We start from the raw sequence: 19,152 nt of genomic DNA on the forward strand, positions 1-19,152 counted from the left end.
CACCCTCGCAAGCGGATATTCTGTACTATTTCAAATATATTACCGAGGACGGGTCCGAACGCGCTCTGGACCGTCTGCGTGGTTTTGTCTAAAAAAAAATTAAAAAAAACAGTTTCAGACGGCGTGCATCATTTAAAAACACTCATTTCTATCAAAACAGATTACTTAAATCACTTACCCTGAAAGCTGATGCGGTTTTCGCACTCTGCTCGAAGACAAGAAAACTTAATTAAACAACATGGTTTTCCAGGATTTTTTCCGCAAATTTATTCTATTTTATACCCATAGCTGGGGGTCCAGGCATCTTCACTCTTCACCGGTCGTAGTGGAAATGCTCGCTGACTCGTTCCCAGGGACGTAAGTGATAAGGAGCATTGTTTATTGTTCGGGCTTGGGGCAGCATCTCCGCTCAGCGGGTGTCCCGCGCCCCATGATCGATCGGCTAATATCTTAAAAGAAAACATCATCTGGCGTGAGTGATAAGGAGCATTGTTTATTGTTCGGGCTCGGGGCAGCATCTCCGCTCAGCGGGTGTCCCGCGCCCCATGATCGATCGGCTAATATCTTAAAAGAAAACATCATCTGGCGTGAGTGATAAGGAGCATTGTTTATTGTTCTTCGGGTTCATCACCTCGGGGCAGCATCTCCGCTCAGCGGGTGTCCCGCCACACACACACACACACACACACACACACACACACACACACACACACACACACACACACGCACACACACACGCACTCACACAGACACAGCGTCTGCAACAGGTTTTACAGCCGTGGGGTCATGTTTCCGCGAGCGGCTCTATGCGTGGGTATTTGACCGTCTTGCTGCAAAGACTTACAGCCGAGAGAGACGGGTATTTGTTCCCCTTCTTTAATTTACGAATTAAAAAACAGAAAAGGAAACGTAATAATTTAAGAATTAAAGATATTAAAGGGTCATTAAATAATAGACAGTGATTTATGTTTAATTATTTCAGAATTAGTTAATTCTTTAATACATTAAAAAGATCTAGGTATTTTTAATCGTTCTTTAATTCATGAAATAAAATGACATTAAAATATTAGACCCTGGGTGGGAGGGGAGGTATGGCTTGGAGGCGGTGCTTGGCCGGGGTTAGGGGAGGAGCTTGGGGGTGGGGCTAGGGGAGGAGCCAGGGGCGGAACTAGGGGAGGAGCTGGGGGCGGGGCTTAGGGGCGGGGCATACTGACGTCATCGACTCTGATTGGATGTGACGTCATAAGGGGCGGGGGCTCGGAGGCGGGATCAGGGGCGGGGCTTAGGGGCGGGGCATAATGACGTCATCGATTATGATTGGCTGTGACGTCATAAGGGGCGGGGCTTGGAGGCGGGACTAGGGGAGGGGCTTAGGGGCGGGACATAGTGACGTCATCGATTCTGATTGGCTATGACGTCATAGAGGGGGCGGGGCTTAGTGACGTGGCCGATTTTGATTGGCAGCTGTCACTTTTTTGACGAAAGGTGGGTCAGTTTTCTCTCTCACAATGTCCACCTCAGTTCCATTAATGGTAACTGTTTCTCTCTTCTGAAGTCCACCACCATCTCTTTCATCTTAGATACGTTGAGCTGCAGGAGGTTGAGTGCACACTACTCTCCAAACCTGTCCACCACACTCCTGTACTCAGCCTCCTGGTCACTGCTGTTGCAGCCCACAATGGCAGAGCCATCCGAAAACTTCTGCAGGTGGCAGAACTGTGACCAGAACCTGAAATCTGAGGTATAGAGTGTGAACAGAAAGGGAGAGAGGCCGTCCCCTGTGGTGCCCCTGTGCTGCTCCTGATGATGTCAGATCTAATGTCTTGAAGCTCACATACTGTGGGTGGCCAGTGGGGTAGCTGGTAATCCAGGCCACCAGTGGAGCCTCCACCTTCATGTCCCATAGCTTATTGCTGAGCAAGTCAGGCTGGATTGTGATGAATGTACTGGAGAAGTCGAAGAACATGACTCTCACAGTGCTGCCTGCCTCCTCCAGGTGAGAGTAAGCTCTGTGGAGCATGAAGATGATGGCATCGTCTACTCCACCGTTGGGCTGGTATGCGAACTGCAGGGGGTCCAGTGATGATTCAGTGACTGTGCGGAGGTGCCCCAGGTTGAGCCTATCAAGTGACTTCATAACATATGATGTTAGGGCCACAGGTCTGTAGTCATTAAGTGTGTTGGGGTTCTTCTTGGGCACAGGGACCAGACATGAAGTTTTCCACCACTCAAGAACAACTATCTGGCTCAAGCTCACATTGAAGATATGATGGAAAATCCCACACACCTGGAAAGCACATTCCTTCAGTACTTTGGGATTGAGGCCATCAGGACCCACAGATTTTCCTGGACACAGGCGATTAATTATCTTCTCACCTCCTCTGCAGTGATGGTGATGGGAGGTGTTGGGGGGTGAGGGAGTGGTGGAGGGAGGGGAGTGGAGGCAGGTTGGTAGGAGGATGGGGGTGGTAATAATTGGGGTGTGCGGTGAGTGCACAGGGGAGGGGGAACACTTAGAGGAGCTGGGGGAAGGGTGGGCAGAGACAAACCTGTTGATGAACAGGTTTAACTAGAGTCCCTTAATTGAGAGAGTAGCATCAACTGAGAACATGGCACCATTTTGGGTCCAACTACTGAATGAACGTTTTATGTTTTCAACATTTTTTAAAATCATTTAACCACATACAGCAACACATCCAGGTACAGGTACTATCAAAATAAATATAAAAATAGTTAAGCTATCAAATTTACATAAATTTACAATTCATGATGATATATTTAATTAATTTAAAGCCTGATTTATGCTTCTGCAGCTCTGTAACTCCGTGTCACACAATGACATGCGTGACGGTTTGAAAGTTTTCCATCTCTGGATTATACTTTATTATGGATTAATTTGACCCTCAACAAGCTTTTCTTTCTACAATCATCACCTCCAAATCAAAGGTAAGCTTTTAATCACGGAAATGACTCTGGTCCCACATGCAAGGGATTTTTAATGGAAATGCGTTGCGATCGGATGAAACATTTTATCCGATGTGAGCGAAAAATCCGTTATAAAACATCCATGACATACGGTGTTCGTTACATGGAAAACAATACAAAAAATTTGGGACTTTTTTTGTTCGGTGACTGCGAATATCCAGTTTATTTGATGATGATATAGGTGAGTTTTACTGTACATGGGAATGAACAATAAATTTACCTCTCAAAGCTTTGACGATGATGTCGGCTTCCATCCCACACAGCTGACTTTATTTTCCCAAATTTTTCTTCTGTTCCGATCTGAAGGGAATCTGTACACCTTGAAGCCCTTGTAGTGTCTGTTTGTGCATCCAAATGCACAGCAACCTGACATTTTCAGCGAATAAATAAATAAAATAGCTGGATTTACATGCACACTGATTAACAGTGAATGCTATTTTGGCCCCAAGATGGCACCACGAGTCACGTGACCATTTTTTCCCCGACTTGTCATGTCGCTACTCTCTGAATAACAGGACTCTAGGTTTAACTCGTTGGCCTCATGAAGGTCTCCTTCTATCATCTGGTCCGCCGTCTTATGGTTCTCATCCCCTTCCACACCTCCCTCAAGTTGTTCTGCTGAAGCTTGCTCTCCACCTTCCTCCTGTAACTGTCCTTCCCCTCTGTGATCTTCTTCCTCAGTTCTTGCTGCACCCTCTTCAGCTCCTCTCTGTCTCCACTCCTGAATGCAGCCTTCTTCCTGTTCAGTGTCGCCTTGATGTCCTTGGTCACTCACGGGTTGTTGGGGTAATGGCGCACAGTCTTGGTTGAGATGATATTGTCTGTACAGAAGTACAGAAGTTAATAGAATCCGTTATGGAATCCGTAATGCTTTCGATGTCCTCTCCCGGTGCTTGAAAGAGCACACTCCAATCGGTCGCCTCAAAACATCCACAAAGACGGTCTTCAGCCTCCTGTGACCACCTCCAAACCACTCTGATGATCACAGGAATCACAGGATCACGGAAATGGGTCATTCCACACTGCTGTGACATATGTCATAGAAATCCATATCTGGAGTCTTGCTGCACTGTTAAATGCAGCCACTGCGGTTTGTAATAAATGTCTCTCTCTCTCCAAAGGCAACAACAATGAAAATGCAGGGACATAGGAAGTGACAGCTCCTTTGTGTTTAAAGCAGTAGACACATTGAAAAACCAAAATGATATTATTTTAAGGTGCATGACCACCATGTATGTGTGACTTTTTTGACTCCAAACATTTATATGTTTTTAATGACTCGCAGCTGGTCTGCTCTGTGTCAGCCTGATCCTGTTGTGGGCTGGGGTGTTTGGCTGGCTTGGTTTTTGTTTTCTGTTTCTCCCACCAGGTGGTATGCATTCAGGACTGAGTGGCTGAGCATTAGGACCTCACCCTGAACACCTGAGGCTTGTTTTCACGTGCAGGTCATCAGGACTCACAGCTGTGGTGTATTTTGTCTTAATCAGAGATTGCTGCATTTAAACCTTGAATGCACAGTGTGTGATTGCCAGAGACTCGACCTTGTGAGCAGACGTGTGAGATCGACGTCAAGAGAACAATCTCACCATCACGGACGCAGAGACCGCTCCAGGTTTGATGCCACAGTCTGTGAAGGAGGATTGGGTGAGGTCTCACGCTCTTCAGCACACTTCCTGAGGTAATTTGGTTTTGGTGACTTTTATGAAGTAATGACAGTGGATTTGGTGTCCCTCACACCTTGTTGTATCGAGCTGTCACGTTATGCTAATTGTCTAATCAGCTTCTGCTGCAGTGGAGATTTGAACTGAGTTGTTCCGTGCCTGCAGGGTGAGAAGCTGATGTATAGATTTAAGCCAGGAAGTGTTTGCTGATTGCGTGCATCTTTGAGTTGTGTCTCTCTGTGTGGAGTTGGACTCACCTCCATGTTTTCTTTCTTCACAGACTTGGTTTGTCGCGGCCACCTGGGGGGTGTCGGCGGGGTCCCTGGGTCCGAACTGCTGTGGCTCCGGACCGTTTGCGCTGTTGAGAGCGCGCCGTGTTTCCACCTCACCAGACCGCAGACTTTTTAGTTGTTTAGCACGTCACTCACTGTTATGTTTATTAAATTCTGTTACCTTTTGAACCGTGCTCTGCCTATTTTATGCTGGGTCCTTTCAAACGCTGGGTCTGTGCTCCGACCACGTCCGAAACATAACAGATCCTATCAGATCTCAGAAGCTAAGTAGAGCAGGATCTTGTTAGTACTTGGATGGGAGACCTCTTTGGAACACCAGCGGCTGTGTGTGTTTCTCCAGGTAAAACTGGAGTTGCGTCAGGAAGGGCATCCAGCATAAAACTTGTGGCAATTACCAATGCGGATCTGGCTGTATCCGCTGTGGTGAGCCCGAACAAAAAAAACGGGAGCAGCCGAATGAACAACAACAATGAATATAATGACTTATGCTGAATTGCAGAAAAAAAAAGTGTACAGTGTGACCCCTTTAAATCTACAAAAAAAAAAGGAAAAGAAAGACATACTGACCAAAGGGGTACTCCGGGAGGCTGACATATCCAGTGTGGTTTTGTTCTGGAGTGTGAAAACCCAGCGGCTGGATCATCAGATGGGCCTTCAGACCGGCTTTCTCCAATCCCTCTTTCATCCAGCTTCACCGTCCGAACACGTCAGAGGGTCCAAGTGGCAGTTTACTCCGACAATGTCAGCTCCTGCACATGTGTAAAATGTTCAGTGGGGAAAGCTAGAACATGAAAAGACACTGTGCAAAAGCATGTCCACAGACCAGCTTTGACCAGCCTGACAGCACAATCTCCAGGAGGAACTCCATCCATGTCTCCATGAGGGGAGATGCAGAGTGTAGCACCCACTGGTTTACCGCTGGTCTTCAACACCTCCACTGCCCACACGGCCTCTTCTACATGTTCAAAGTACTGCAAGAAATATATATAAAGAACTCCCGATCAGAAAAAGTTGGGACAGTATGGAAAATGCAGATTAAAAAAAGCCTTGCAGTGACTCTTTCATTTACTTTGAGGTATATTTCACTGCAGACAGTTTGAACCAATGATATTTCATATTTTGTGTGGTTGGCTTCATTCCATTTGTGCCAGAGAGGTAATTGGTTAGTAGTCTGTGTGACCTGGACTTTGGTTCCTCACCAAGCTCATGGGTATTATTGGACTTCCTTAGCAGCCACCCAGAGCAAGTTAGAATTGGGAGATACATCTCTTCAGCCATCATCCTGAACACAGGAACCCCACAGGGCTGTGCTCTGAGTCCAATACTGTTCATGCTTTTCACCCATGACTGCCCCCACATCCACCCATCCAACACTATAATAAAATTTGCAGTTTGACAGAACACTCGTTGGGCTGTGAAACCCAAAAATACAGCAGGTCCACCAGACCCATGAACACTGGCTGAAAAACAAAAAATATTAACACCGCAGAAAAGGAGGGATGCACCGATCCCGATACCAGTATCGGGTATCGTCTCGATCCCGTATTCAATTACTCGTACTTGTAATCATAAAATGTCTCTGATGCTACGTCACCCGATACCCGGTTGTGGTTCTACCCTGATTTGTCTGTCAAGGTTCTGCGGAAGAGACTGGAGTTCGACGCTGTGAGTAAAGTGATGGCTCGCCGCAAAATGTGCCGTGGATTTGCCTATCCGGCTCACTTGCATTGTCTTCACGATGGTCGAATTCATCTTTTTGACACCTTCTGAGTCAGCTGCTGCTTTTTTGGAACCTATTAACTGAGGTTTGTTTCTGGTAGAGAAAAGAGACTTAACCCATATGGAGCCCATGCCACTCATCATATTAATTTTCTCTCTCTCTCTCTCTCTCTCTCTCTCTCTCTCTGTCTCTCTCTCTCTCTCCCACAAAGACATTGACATAATGGACATTGGACTTGAAAGTACCAACACTTTAGCCCTGGTAACAAGATTAATTTTATCTATTTAATGCCATTACTACTGTCATTATAAGCAGGGTATACTTGGTATCAAGACCAATTTAGGGTCTACATTTTTATTTAAGATGCTTAGGTTCTATAATAATGTTTTTCCTTTTCTTTTTTGGTGGGAGGGGACTCCTATGGGTGTTTATAACCTGGTCTGGAGTTTGGTTGGTTTCCTGAGTGGTTATAATGTTACTGTGGTTTACTTAATTTGAGAACAGTTCATGTTTACACGTAATTTTGGTTGTGACTATCTGGGGTATTTTATTCCTGTCGTTTGGGGACAGGGTATGGGTGGATAAGCGCTGCAACTTAGATTTTTTTATTTTATTATTTTCTTATTTTTTAATTACCACACTTACTTCACTGTCAGTTTTTCTTTCTTCCTCTCCTCTTCCTCAAGGTCAATCTAGTCTATTAGTCTGTATATCAGTTCCTGATTCCTATGTCTGGACTTAAACTTGTTACTTGGAATGTCCAAGGGATTGACCACATGATAAAGAAGAAAATGATACTGACACATTTGAAAAAACAGAAGCTGGACATAGCATTGTTTCAAGAAACTAGGTTACCTGATGTAGAACACCTTAAACTTAAGAGAGACTGGGTAGGCCAAGTTTATTTCTCTTCCAATTTACAAAACAAAAGAGGCACAGCAATTCCTATATGTAAGAACCTTCCATTTATTTTAGAACACAAGGAAAAGGATGCAGAGAGTCAATTTAGGTTGATTACAAGTTTTGTACTTAAACAGCATATTACTATTCTCAATGTCTACGCCCTAAACCACAATATGCCTAAATTTATCTCATAATATTCTAATCTTTAATAATTATTGCAAAGGCCTCGGTTTTTTGGCTGGAGATTTTAACTGTATCATGATTGGCTCCTTGGATCGATCCTCCTCTGCCAGTATTTCAAACCCACAATCATCTAAACTCCTTAACAGTTAGTGCGCAGACACTGGGTTAATAGATGTGTGGCAGGAAATTAACCCGAAAGTGAAAGACTACGTATACATTTTATTTACACCCTCACGGCTCATATTCCAGACTTGACTATTTTTTCATCCCTAAACGATTCCTGCACTCAGTCCAGGCCGGCCACATAGACTCTATTGTACTATCCCATCACACCTCTGTGCATTTACAGATTGAATCAACATTTAGCATCCCTAGAACTCCAATATGGAGATTCAATGTCATTTTTGAATAATGACTCTTTGTTCTTTTGTCCATAATGGCTTGTCACAATTCTGGTTTGATAATAAAATTCTCCAGTTTCTCCTGCTATGATATGGGATGCCGCTAAAGCTACCATACGCGGTGAGCTTATTACCTCTGCCAAGGAGGTTATGTTTTCGGTCGCGTTTGCTTGTTTGTTTGTCTGTCTGTCAGCAGGATAACTCAAAATGTTTTGAACGGATTTTGATGAAATTTTGTGGAGTGGTTGAAAATGACAAGAGGAACAAGTGATTACATTTTAGTGGTGATCCGGATCACGATCTGGATCCCGATGCTAACGTGTTAGCATGTCTATGGCATTTTCAATGTTAAAAGTTAGCATTAAGCAGTTGCAGCTGTCATCACGTTCGGGTGCATTTGTTTTCAAATTGTAATATTTCTTAAATTGATTTTTGTTTATATATTAATAATCTAATGATTATTATATACAATTTTAGAGAAAGAGACAAAAAGAAATAGATCACTGTGCAAAGGAGGGAATCTCTTTAGGGTCAGTGACCCTATGGCCTTGTTTAGAGAAGTGTTTCATAAATGTTAAAAAAAAATTCATATATTTGCAGTTTAGTTGAATAATAAATTGAATTTTGTCTCTAAGCACATGCAATATCGATATCAGTGCTCAGATGACAGTAGCTTCTGGGAAAGGTGCAAGTTGCAATAAACTGTGATGCCAAGCGCTAAGGATACATGCTATCCAGTCACAGCAGATGAAACTTTTTTTACTACTGAGCAAACATCATTGTTAGACTTTTTTAGGTTCAATGATTCCGTCAATGTTATGCCGTCAGTGACCCCATGGCCTTGGTGGAGGTTTGCACTCTCTGAGTGCTTCTAGTTTCGTATACTTCCCATCAAAAGAAAATACTGGGGAACACTAGGAAAATCCTCGAAAAGGACGTGTCAAATTTAGAACAACTACATAAAAATTACCCAATATTTCAAATTTAAAAACATTGGTGGCCGTAAAGACTAAACTCAATATTGATCACACGTGCCATATTCAGAAGATAATGATCTTGTCTAAACAAAAGTATTATGAACAAGGTTGGGTAGGATTACTTTGAAATGTAATCAAAAGTAATCAGATTACAAGTAATCCAAATGTATGTACATGCATACATGTAATCCACATGTATTCTTTCAAAGTAATCCTACCCAACCTTGATTATGAATTTGGTAACAAATCCAGCCAATTACTTACCTTTCATTTGAAAAACCAAAACGACTGTTTAATCAATAAGGTAAGGACATCTTGCGGTGACGTTTCTTATGACCCTTTAACCATTAATGAAACATTTAGAGATTTTTATGCTTCCCTTTACAGCTCCCAAAATGCTGATTCTAATATCAATTCCTACCTCAATAACATCTCATTACCTGTTGTTGCAGAGGAGGATTATTCCAACTTAAATTCTGAATTCACACCAGAGGAAGTATGGGCTGCAATCCAAGCCATGCCAAATGGGAAATGCCCGGGCCCAGATGGGTTTCCACTAGAATTTTTCAAGGAATTTTGGCCCAAGATTCACCCATTTCTTATACCTGCTATCAATAACATCTGGAAAGGTGATATTCCACCATCTTGGAGATATGACTCTATTAGCCTAATTTTAAAGAGAGATAAAAAACCCTTGGATTGTTCATCCTATAGACCTATCAGTTTACTTAATGTAGACTATAAAATAGTTACAAAGGCAATGGCTCGCAGACTTGAAAAAATTCTCCCTAAAGTTATAAACCCAGACCAGACAGGATTTGCGAAATGAAGGCATGGTGTGGATAATGTACGGTGTGCTCTTAATATCATACATTATAGCAATACTAATAAAATCCCAGCATTTATATTCTCTTTAGATGCTGATAAGGCTTTTGACAGAGTTGAATGGGTTGTTGTCAGTATTGGATAAATTTTCCTTTGCGCTAATTTTATTAACGTGATTAAAACCCTTTACTCAGACCCAATGGCCAGCATCAACACTAACTGTCTGGTTTCTGAATTTTTTTTCGGTGCGTAGGGGTTGTAGACAGGGGTGCCCTTTGTCACCTCTATTGTTCACACTGTTTATTGAACCTTTACCCGAAGCAATACGGTCTAACCCCAATATTACAGGGGTTGCAAGAAATGAGAAAAAATTACGTCATTTCTCTTTTTGCTGATGATCTTGTACTTACTGAACCCTGAAAAGTCCATTCCAGCTGTTTTGAATTCTATAGCCTTATTTGTCAGGTTATAAAATAAACTTAGGTAAATCAGTCGCTTTGCCATTCAACATTCCTCGGGACAGGCCAGTACAATCTCCTTTTCAGGTGTCAGAAAAGGATCTCAATTATTTGGTTGTTTTCCTCACCCCCAATTTGGCGGACTTGTTTAGTACTAATTGCTCCCCTTTAATTCAGAAAATTAAAAATGATCTAAAAACTGGCTATCCTTACCTACTTCCTTTCTGGGGAGGATCAATGCTATAAAAATGAATATCCTCCCCTGTCTAAATTATTTATTCCAAAACCTTCCTTGTTATTGGACCCCTATTTTTTTTTTTATCTTTGAATGCCCATATTTCTCAGTATATTTGGAAAAATAAATGTCCGAGGGTTAAGTTTATAAAACTCACTAAACCGAAGGAACTAGGGGTTTTGTCGCTGCCTAATTTCCAACTCTATTATTGGTCTGCTCAACTTAAAATAATGACTATGATGGTTCATGAATAGACAGGGCTCATTATGTATTGATTTAGAATCCCTTGCATGTCACCCTCTTAAACTGGATTCTCTCCCTTTTATCTACAATATAGACAGATTAAAATCTAATTTTGTTGTCTAAAATACAATATTGGTTTGGAAAGGTGTGAGAAAATATTTGAACATTCCCTCAATTATTTCTGTTCGATCCACTCTCGCACTGAACCCTGATTTTCCTCCTCCAGTTAGGAGTATTGGTTTGTTATAATGGATGTCTAAAGGTGTCTGAGATTTCATCAGCCTGTTCACCTCTGACTCTTTAAAGTCACTTGAACAAATTAGGACAGAGTTTACCATTCCTTCTGAAGACTTCTATAAACATGTCCGAATTCATCACTTTCTCAAATTCCTTCTGCGGGGGGACAATTTTCATCTGAATCTTTCAGATAGAGAAAACACCCTGATTTCCTCTAAATTGCTGAAAGGGAAACTTTCAGAGTATTATACTCTACTTGTGCACTCCAATGCTTCTGCCTACAATTCTTTGAAGCCACTGTGGGGTGTGATCTGGGGTAGCATTTAGCTTTAGTGACTGGACCAAGATTTGTGATGGAATATTTCCAAAATGTACTTCAATTTCAGTACATGAACAAAATTTCAATATTTTCATAGGACTTACTTCACCCCTGTCCACCTCCAGAGGATGTTCCCCAGCAGTTCCAACCTTTGTTAGAAATGTAAAGCTCATAAGGGGACACTTATTCTTTTGTTTTGGTCATGTGATCACATCCAGTCATTTTTGGAAGATGTACGCTCTGTTATTCAGGAGGTGACTGGTAAACATTTCATAATGTCACCCTCTTTCTATCTGTTAAACCATGTACCCGGTAATCTTTTTGATACAGATATATGGTCTGTATTGATAATCTTGCTATTACCTGCCAAGAAATGCATATTACTGCTATGGTCTGCCCCTCACGTGCCTACGGTCAATGTTTGGCTATCACAGATATCAGCTCTTCTCCCTCTGGAAAACCTCACTCATGACTTGAATCACAAATCAAAAAATTTTTGGAGACTTTGGGCTCCCTGCACGCTTTTTTACAGAAACTTTGATTGAAGCTCCATAGGGAAATAATCTGGTGCCCCACGGAAGCATGCAAATTTTTGTTGTTGTTGTTATTGTCTATTTTTTCTTCTTTTTAACTGTTCACTATAAATACACGTGGTTGTACTTATTTTTTATAAAATTGTGTATTGTATTGCAGCAAAAGCGTATTGTATTGCGGCTTTGGAGTGGGTGGGACTGTGTTTCTGGTTTGTTTTTTGGGGTGTATTTTTGTTTCTGCCTTCTTGTTTACCTGTTTGGCAATTTTTTCTCTCTTCCGCATAAGCAAAATTCAATAAAAAAAACAAAACAAAAAACAACAAAAAACCAACACACGATTAATGTTAAAGGACAATTTTTTTTTGTACGTCAAAAAGTGAAGTTACATGATTTAAGTGAAATGTTTGTAAAAAAAAAAAAAAAACAAGCTAATGATATTGGTAGCAGTTACACTCAAAAAGTAAGGAACAACTGATGAATAAAACTTGTTTTCAAAGTCATCATGAAACTGTAATGTATCATTAAGTATTCCTATCGGTACTCAGTATTGACGAGTACTCAAATGTATGTACTTCAATATAATTGGGGATTTGATGGTCTAGTGGTTAAAACGCTGGGCTTGAGACCATAGCATCCTTGGTTCAAATCCCAGCCTGACTGGATAATTTGGCAATCCCCTAGTTGCTCCCGGTGTGTAGCGAGTACCTTGTATTGCAGCACCCCCACATTGGAGTGAGTGTGAGGCATTTTTTGTAAAAGCGCTTTAAGTGTCTGATGCGGATGGAAAAGCGCTATATAAATGCAGTCCATTTACCATTTACTCGTACTTGCACTCAGTCTGGAAAAAAAAGTGGTATCGGTGCAGAAAAGTTAATAACAGCAGTGAGATCAACCACAGCAAAAATAAAACTTATGTGATGCTTCAGAATTGAGTGATGTCATCACTTTCTGCAAATTCTTTCATGCAAAATGTGACTATGTGTTAATACGAAAAATGTTTCATTTATTGTATTACAGCAGATAAGAGAATATTTACAGGAGAATCCTTCAAATGGTGATGCAAGCACCAAATTTGTCACAAAAAAATCCTTAGACATTACGCTTTTGAAGAAGCAGAGTGTCCACTTGAATTTACAGTAGGCACCCAGGTAGGGGTCAATCGAAGAATTACACAGGGGTCAGAATTTAAAAAAAATGCTCCAATCATATTGAAATGTATTCTGTATTATTTGTTTGTTCATAAATATTTCAGAAAGGTATAGTTTGGACTATCTATGACTGAATTATATGGCGTTATGAGGTAACAAATAGCAACTCAGCCACATGGGGTGTGCAGCCAGAACATTCTAAGTGCCGGTCCCAATCCTGGATAAATGAGGAGGGTTGCGTCAGGAAGGGCATCCGGCGTAAAACAATCCAACCCAACTATGCAAACTAAGAATTGAATGTCCATACCAGATCGGTATGGAACAGGGTGCCAGTGGAAATTAGGCTACTGCTGGGTGAAGACAACGAAGAAGAGGAGGAGAATGTTTCTACAAACAGCGGGAGAAGAAGAAAACTCGAAGGGTGGAAATGAGAGTGGGGACTTTGAATGTTGGTAGTATGACTGGTAAAGGGAGAGAGCTGGCTGACATGATGGAGAGAAGAAAGTACACATTTTGTGTGTGCAAGAGACCAAGTGGAAGGTGTTGGAGTTATTCTGTAGATACACTGTTTTATTTTGTCATGCATGTTTTGTGTTCTCTGCTCTGGTAGAATGTAGTTCTCTCTGCTCTGATAAAGTGTATTGTACTGATGTGATGGGTGAAGGTTACTTAAGATATGTGATATGACGTGTTTCTGCAAGTTGTGGTATCTCTGTGTGCACGCTAAGCTCTTTTTAGGACATGTGAAGATGACTCATGCAGGACGCAGCCGAAGCTGAGCAGTAAGATAAAGAATAGAGAATTGAATGTTCCAACCACAGTGTGATTGTGATACATCAGTCCTTTTGTCAGAAGAAGTGTGATTAATCGTTAGATGTCTTAAACACATCTTAACCGAGCCCAAGATTAAAAAGGTTCTGAACATCCTGAATGTATTGTGCAATCAGCAGTTCTGCGGCAACAGCTCACGCGCTATCACTCTTCCCCTCAGGAGCTGTACCGCCCATGTATGTAGGGAAGTCCTAAATAAAAAGAGCGGGAGCGCAGGCCAGACTTTAGTGTAGCTTTGGTGTACAGCCTGACTGCACTCCTCGCGAGCTTAAATTGAATTCTATCTCTCACTTGTTTTATTGCCTGGTTGTCTCTTCCTCTTATCAAAGGTACAGTATTCTAAACCCGACAAAGACTGGGGGCTCGTCCGGGATCCCAACAGACCTGACGGATCCAGCGAGCGTGATCGACACCAGAGAAATCCTTGGCCAAGGTAACTCAGACCCTTTGACGGGACTGGCTCAATCCGTTGGCTGGGATCTGAAAGGTTGACGGGATCACCGAGAGGGAAAGAGACCGACGAAGTGTGAGTATAGAATTTGATTCTGATAAAATTGTTGTTGTGAATGGTGGCAGTAGGCTGCGTAAAATAGAAATGTTGAAATAGTGAAATAGTGACAGAAAGTCACGGTTAAACAGGGAAATAAGTGCACAGTGAAAAGGCAGTTAAACCTCGCAGGGATGGTGGAGTCCCCTAATGCAGGACATTAGTTAAATTCCACGGGAGGGCGAGCTCCCCTGACCTAAGAATATGCGTCCGGTTATTAAAAGTGTTTCTATGTATTTGTGTAAATAAAATAACTGTGTGTGAGTGTAATAAAAGTGACTGAGTGAGAGTGTGGAGTCACTTCGACTCCCCTCTATGAAAATCTCACAGGAAAGTAAGTAGTAAGTTTTGAGAAGAAGCAAAGGCAAGGCCTTCCCGTGCCCTCCGGGGTGGCGAAAGGGAACGCACTTCTCAGAATAGTTGATTACTACCCTGTGATTGTAACAACACCAGTGGATTAGGACCCTGTAGGGGCAAAACCATCACTGGTCTAAAACATTCTGAAAACACAAAATGGGAAAATCTAATAGTAAAAATGAGAGACCTAAGTCCCGGGACGATCTAAAAACAAAAGATTGGATATACATGAATAAAATTGATCCAAATTCAACAAAACACTTAGATAAGTGGATAAAAGATCATGGATTTGATGGACGCCTGCAGAAAGAGTCATTAACTAAACTAAAGAACAGTATTGAGAAAAAGTGTGGAACAAGTGAGAAAAAGAAAGAAAAAGAAGGTCAAGGTGAAATTGTAGCATGGGAAAGAGAAGTTGAGAAACGAAAGAAGGGCCTTAGAGAAGCAAAGGAAAGACAGAAAGAAACAGTAAATGATAAGAAGGAGCAGGGGAACGTGATGTTTCACAGACAAGAAGATAATGAGACAGGGCCTGCGGCTCCAAAAGTAGAAATGGTAGTAAAATTGGATACTACAAAACACAGTCAGCCAGAAGCTGAAATAAAGGAGAATAAACTCTATCCAGATTTACCGCAGGGACAACCCCCATCATATGTAGACCCTACACAACACGTCATGAAAACACGATCCAAAACACTAAAAGATGAAGAAAATCAACCTGGACCATCAGCCCCACCGGCTGATCAGGAACCAGGTGGATCAGGAGTCTATCCAATGATTCATGTGGCAAATCCACATACGTCAGGACCAAGAACTATTCTTGTGTACCGAACTTGGACACAAGCAGACGTTAAGGCAGCTGTGGAAGGTGTAACTCCCCCACGAGAAGATGTAGCCCAGTACATTATTGACATAACCGCTTTGGTTAAATCCTACAATCTTAGAGGGGATGAAGTTCAACAAGTCATAATGGCAACTGTGACAAAGGATTGGGCTGATGTAAAAGGAGATTGGGATCCTGCAGAGGCAGACCACACTCCATTAGCCCATGATAGTCAGGAATTGGAAGATCGATTGGCCGCACTACTGCTGAGAATTAAGCAGAAATACCAGCAGAAGTCAAATTACACAGAAATAAATCGCACAAAACAGAAAGATGATGAACCATTCGAAGACTATCGACATCGAATGGAAAAAGTTTTTAAAGTGCACAGTGGTCTTCTACCACTGAAAAATGATAGCGTGTATGAACAACAATTGAAAAATGCACTCCATGCCAACTCCAGATCAGATATCCGAGCATGGGTAGACAAACACATGATAACGCTCCCAACAGCTGGGTTACAAGAGTATGTAGACCACGCCATACACGCAGAAAGAAATCTGAAAACAAAAAAGGCAGCCCCAAAAAGGAAACAGGTGACTACCTTCTATTCTGATGAGTCTGAATGGCAGGAAGGCCAAGTCTTTTTTCAAGGCAGAAAATTCAGACCACCTCGTGGGCGGGGCCGTTTTAGAAGCCCACCCCGAGGACGTTTTCAATCAAACCCACAGAGGCAATGGAAGCAGGACATGCAAGGAAATTGGCAGGGCCAAGGCCAGTCAGCTCCCCCAAAGCCCTGGGCTGGAAGGTCAAATGAGTGTTGGGTTTGCGGCAAATTAGGACATTTCGCCAAGGACTGCCCACAAAGAACACAGAATCCTCAATGACTAACCGCCCGACAAGCAACATCAACGGGACCTTTAGTCCCTGAGGCAGATCTAAACCTTCAAGATCTACTGATGAGTGATGTACCTAAACCGGAAGTGACTTTAATGATGAATGGGAAGCATGTTGTTTTCCTATGCAATTCGGGCGCATGTAAAACAACATGTTGCTCATGGCCAGTAGGGTTACAGCCCAGTGATGAAACATTTTGGGTAAGAGCAGCCAATGGGAAGACATGTGCTGTCCCTGTGTCCCAACCCGTGTGGATTCAGGACCCAGAAGGGAAGTCATGTTGCATCTCTGTATTGATGATGCCCCAATGTCCGGTTAATCTTCTCGGACGAGATGGTCTAACTGCATTGGGACTGTCTCTAGTGTCGGACAATGGACTGTTGCGAGTAAAACGACTCAAATTACGCCCTAAACTGCTACTATTATTATTTTCTGAAACTACGAGATGCTAGCCCCACCTCTTTTGGTGCATCTGTTCTGTCGTTTGCTAAAACGTTGTTGTCTCATCCTGAACAAACACATGAACCGGAAGATCTCCATGTCACATTGTGGTTCAAGGGTACTCCAGGACCGGACGGTAACTATGAGAGCCTCTTAGAGGAAGTAACCCCAACATCTGCAGTAGCAGACTGTGTTTACCATGATGGGAAAAATAGAGCTGCAATTGCGGTCTCTCATGTTCCTCCAGAAATTCAGAGATTACATAGGACTGGGACTCCCTTCCATGTGTCCCTCTTCAAACCATATCTCGTGACTTGGCAAAGCCTAGGGTTTATGGTCAAAGAGGGCATAAATGCAACCGATTGGGTTGAATCCCATCCAGGGAGTGGAGAATTTTTCAGTCCTTCCACCGGTCTATTCCGTGTACTCCTTCTCCATAGAACGGATTTGGAAGCAGGGAGTAGTGTTGACCATTGCGATAATCCTCAACAGACAGCATGATCATATTTATTGAACCCAGAGGATGAGCAGAGGTTGGTGGAAGTTCCACCTACCCTCTGGTCCCAAGGACCCTCTGATGTAGGGCTAGTAAAAGGAGCCCTACCAGTGCAAATTAGACCAAAAACGGAATATCGCCCATGTGTCCGGCAGTACCCTTTGAGACCCGATGCGACGGAAGGGATCCGACCGGTAATACAAGATCTATTGAAGGCAGGAGTCTTGATCCCCTGCCCCGATTCACCATGTAACACACCTATCTTTCCGGTAAAAAAGGCTCCTCCCTCCGTAGGTTGGAGAATGGTGCAAGACCTACAAGCTGTCAACAATGCTGTTGTTCAAAGAGCTCCTTGTGTCCCGGATCCGTACACGTTGTTAAATTCGTTGCGACCAGATGCTAAAGTATTTACTGTCGTTGATATTAGTAATGCTTTCTTTTCTGTCCCGGTTGATCCAGACAGCCAGTTCTGGTTCGCTTTCACATACGCAGGACAAAGGTATACATACACACGATTGCCACAAGGATATGCTGAAAGCCCAACCATTTATTCGCAAGTAATGTCAGCTAGTATGGCCAAATTTGTACCACCAGGTGGTAGCCAGATTTTCTTGTACGTAGACGACATTCTGATAGCCTCTCATGACAAAGATACCTGCATCACAGACACTTTGGCCACCTTACATCACCTAGCCAGGGAAGGACATAAGGTCAGCAAGAACAAATTACAGTTGTGGTCCCCGACAGTAAAGTATTTGGGACATGAATTGAGTGCACAAGGATGCACTATTGTTCAAGACAGGAAGACGGCTATTCTCCAGGCACCCAAGCCATTGACAAAAAAGCAGATGATGTCCTTTTTAGGCATCACTGGCTACTGCCGTAGCTGGATTCCAGATTATGCACAAATTACGTCTCCTCTCTTGAAATTAATGTATGACGAAAGTATATCCATGTCAACAGCACTGAAGTGGACCCCAGAGGTGGAAGCGGCATTTGTGCAAATCAAACAAAGTCTGGTGTCTAGCTCGGCTCTAGCCCTACCAAATTATGACAAACCATTTGTTCAAACTGTCGATTGCAAAGGTCATTTTATGACTTCTGTATTGACGCAGCAATATGGAGAAAGGCTTCGCCCGGTTGCCTACTATTCTTCCAAATTAGACAGTGTTGCTTGTGCACTTCCTCCGTGCGTACGTGCAGTAATAGCAGCCTCTATGGCTATAGAGAGTTCTGCCGGAGTTGTGCTTTTCCATTCATTAATACTAAAAGTACCCCATGCAGTGTCAGCATTGCTGCTACAAACAAATATGACATTTCTGTCTCCAGCATGTCATCTTTCTTGTATGGCTACGCTCCTATCTCAACCCCATTTGACTATTGAACGCTGCACAACATTAAATCCTGCCACACTCTTGCCCATCCCAGTGGATGGAGAACCACATGACTGTGTGGAGGAAGCCCAACGAGTATCTAAATGTAGACCCGATTTAAAAGATACATCTCTTTCAGAGGGCACAGTGGTATTTGTGGACGGCTCCTCAAAGAAAAATCATCTAGGAGAAACGATGACTGGGTACGCGGTAGTGACACATGATAGTGTCCTACAAGCTGTCAAGCTACCTGCTAACATGTCAGC

At 42.7% G+C, this 19,152-nt stretch overlaps 1 protein-coding gene across 1 annotated transcript in view; it reads right to left on the bottom strand.

Annotated features, from left to right (window-relative positions):
• Positions 1 to 19,152, bottom strand: part of LOC117510476 (betaine--homocysteine S-methyltransferase 1-like) — a 366,504-nt gene that overhangs the window by 45,904 nt on the left and 301,448 nt on the right. Inside the window, 3 exon segments of the mRNA XM_034170203.1 lie at positions 5,507 to 5,632; positions 5,635 to 5,688; positions 5,763 to 5,910. Of these exon segments, the coding sequence (XP_034026094.1) occupies positions 5,507 to 5,632; positions 5,635 to 5,688; positions 5,763 to 5,910 (328 nt within the window).

This window comes from Thalassophryne amazonica, chromosome 5, assembly GCF_902500255.1.
Source record: "Thalassophryne amazonica chromosome 5, fThaAma1.1, whole genome shotgun sequence".
In the NCBI taxonomy this organism is placed as follows: Eukaryota; Metazoa; Chordata; class Actinopteri; order Batrachoidiformes; family Batrachoididae; genus Thalassophryne; species Thalassophryne amazonica.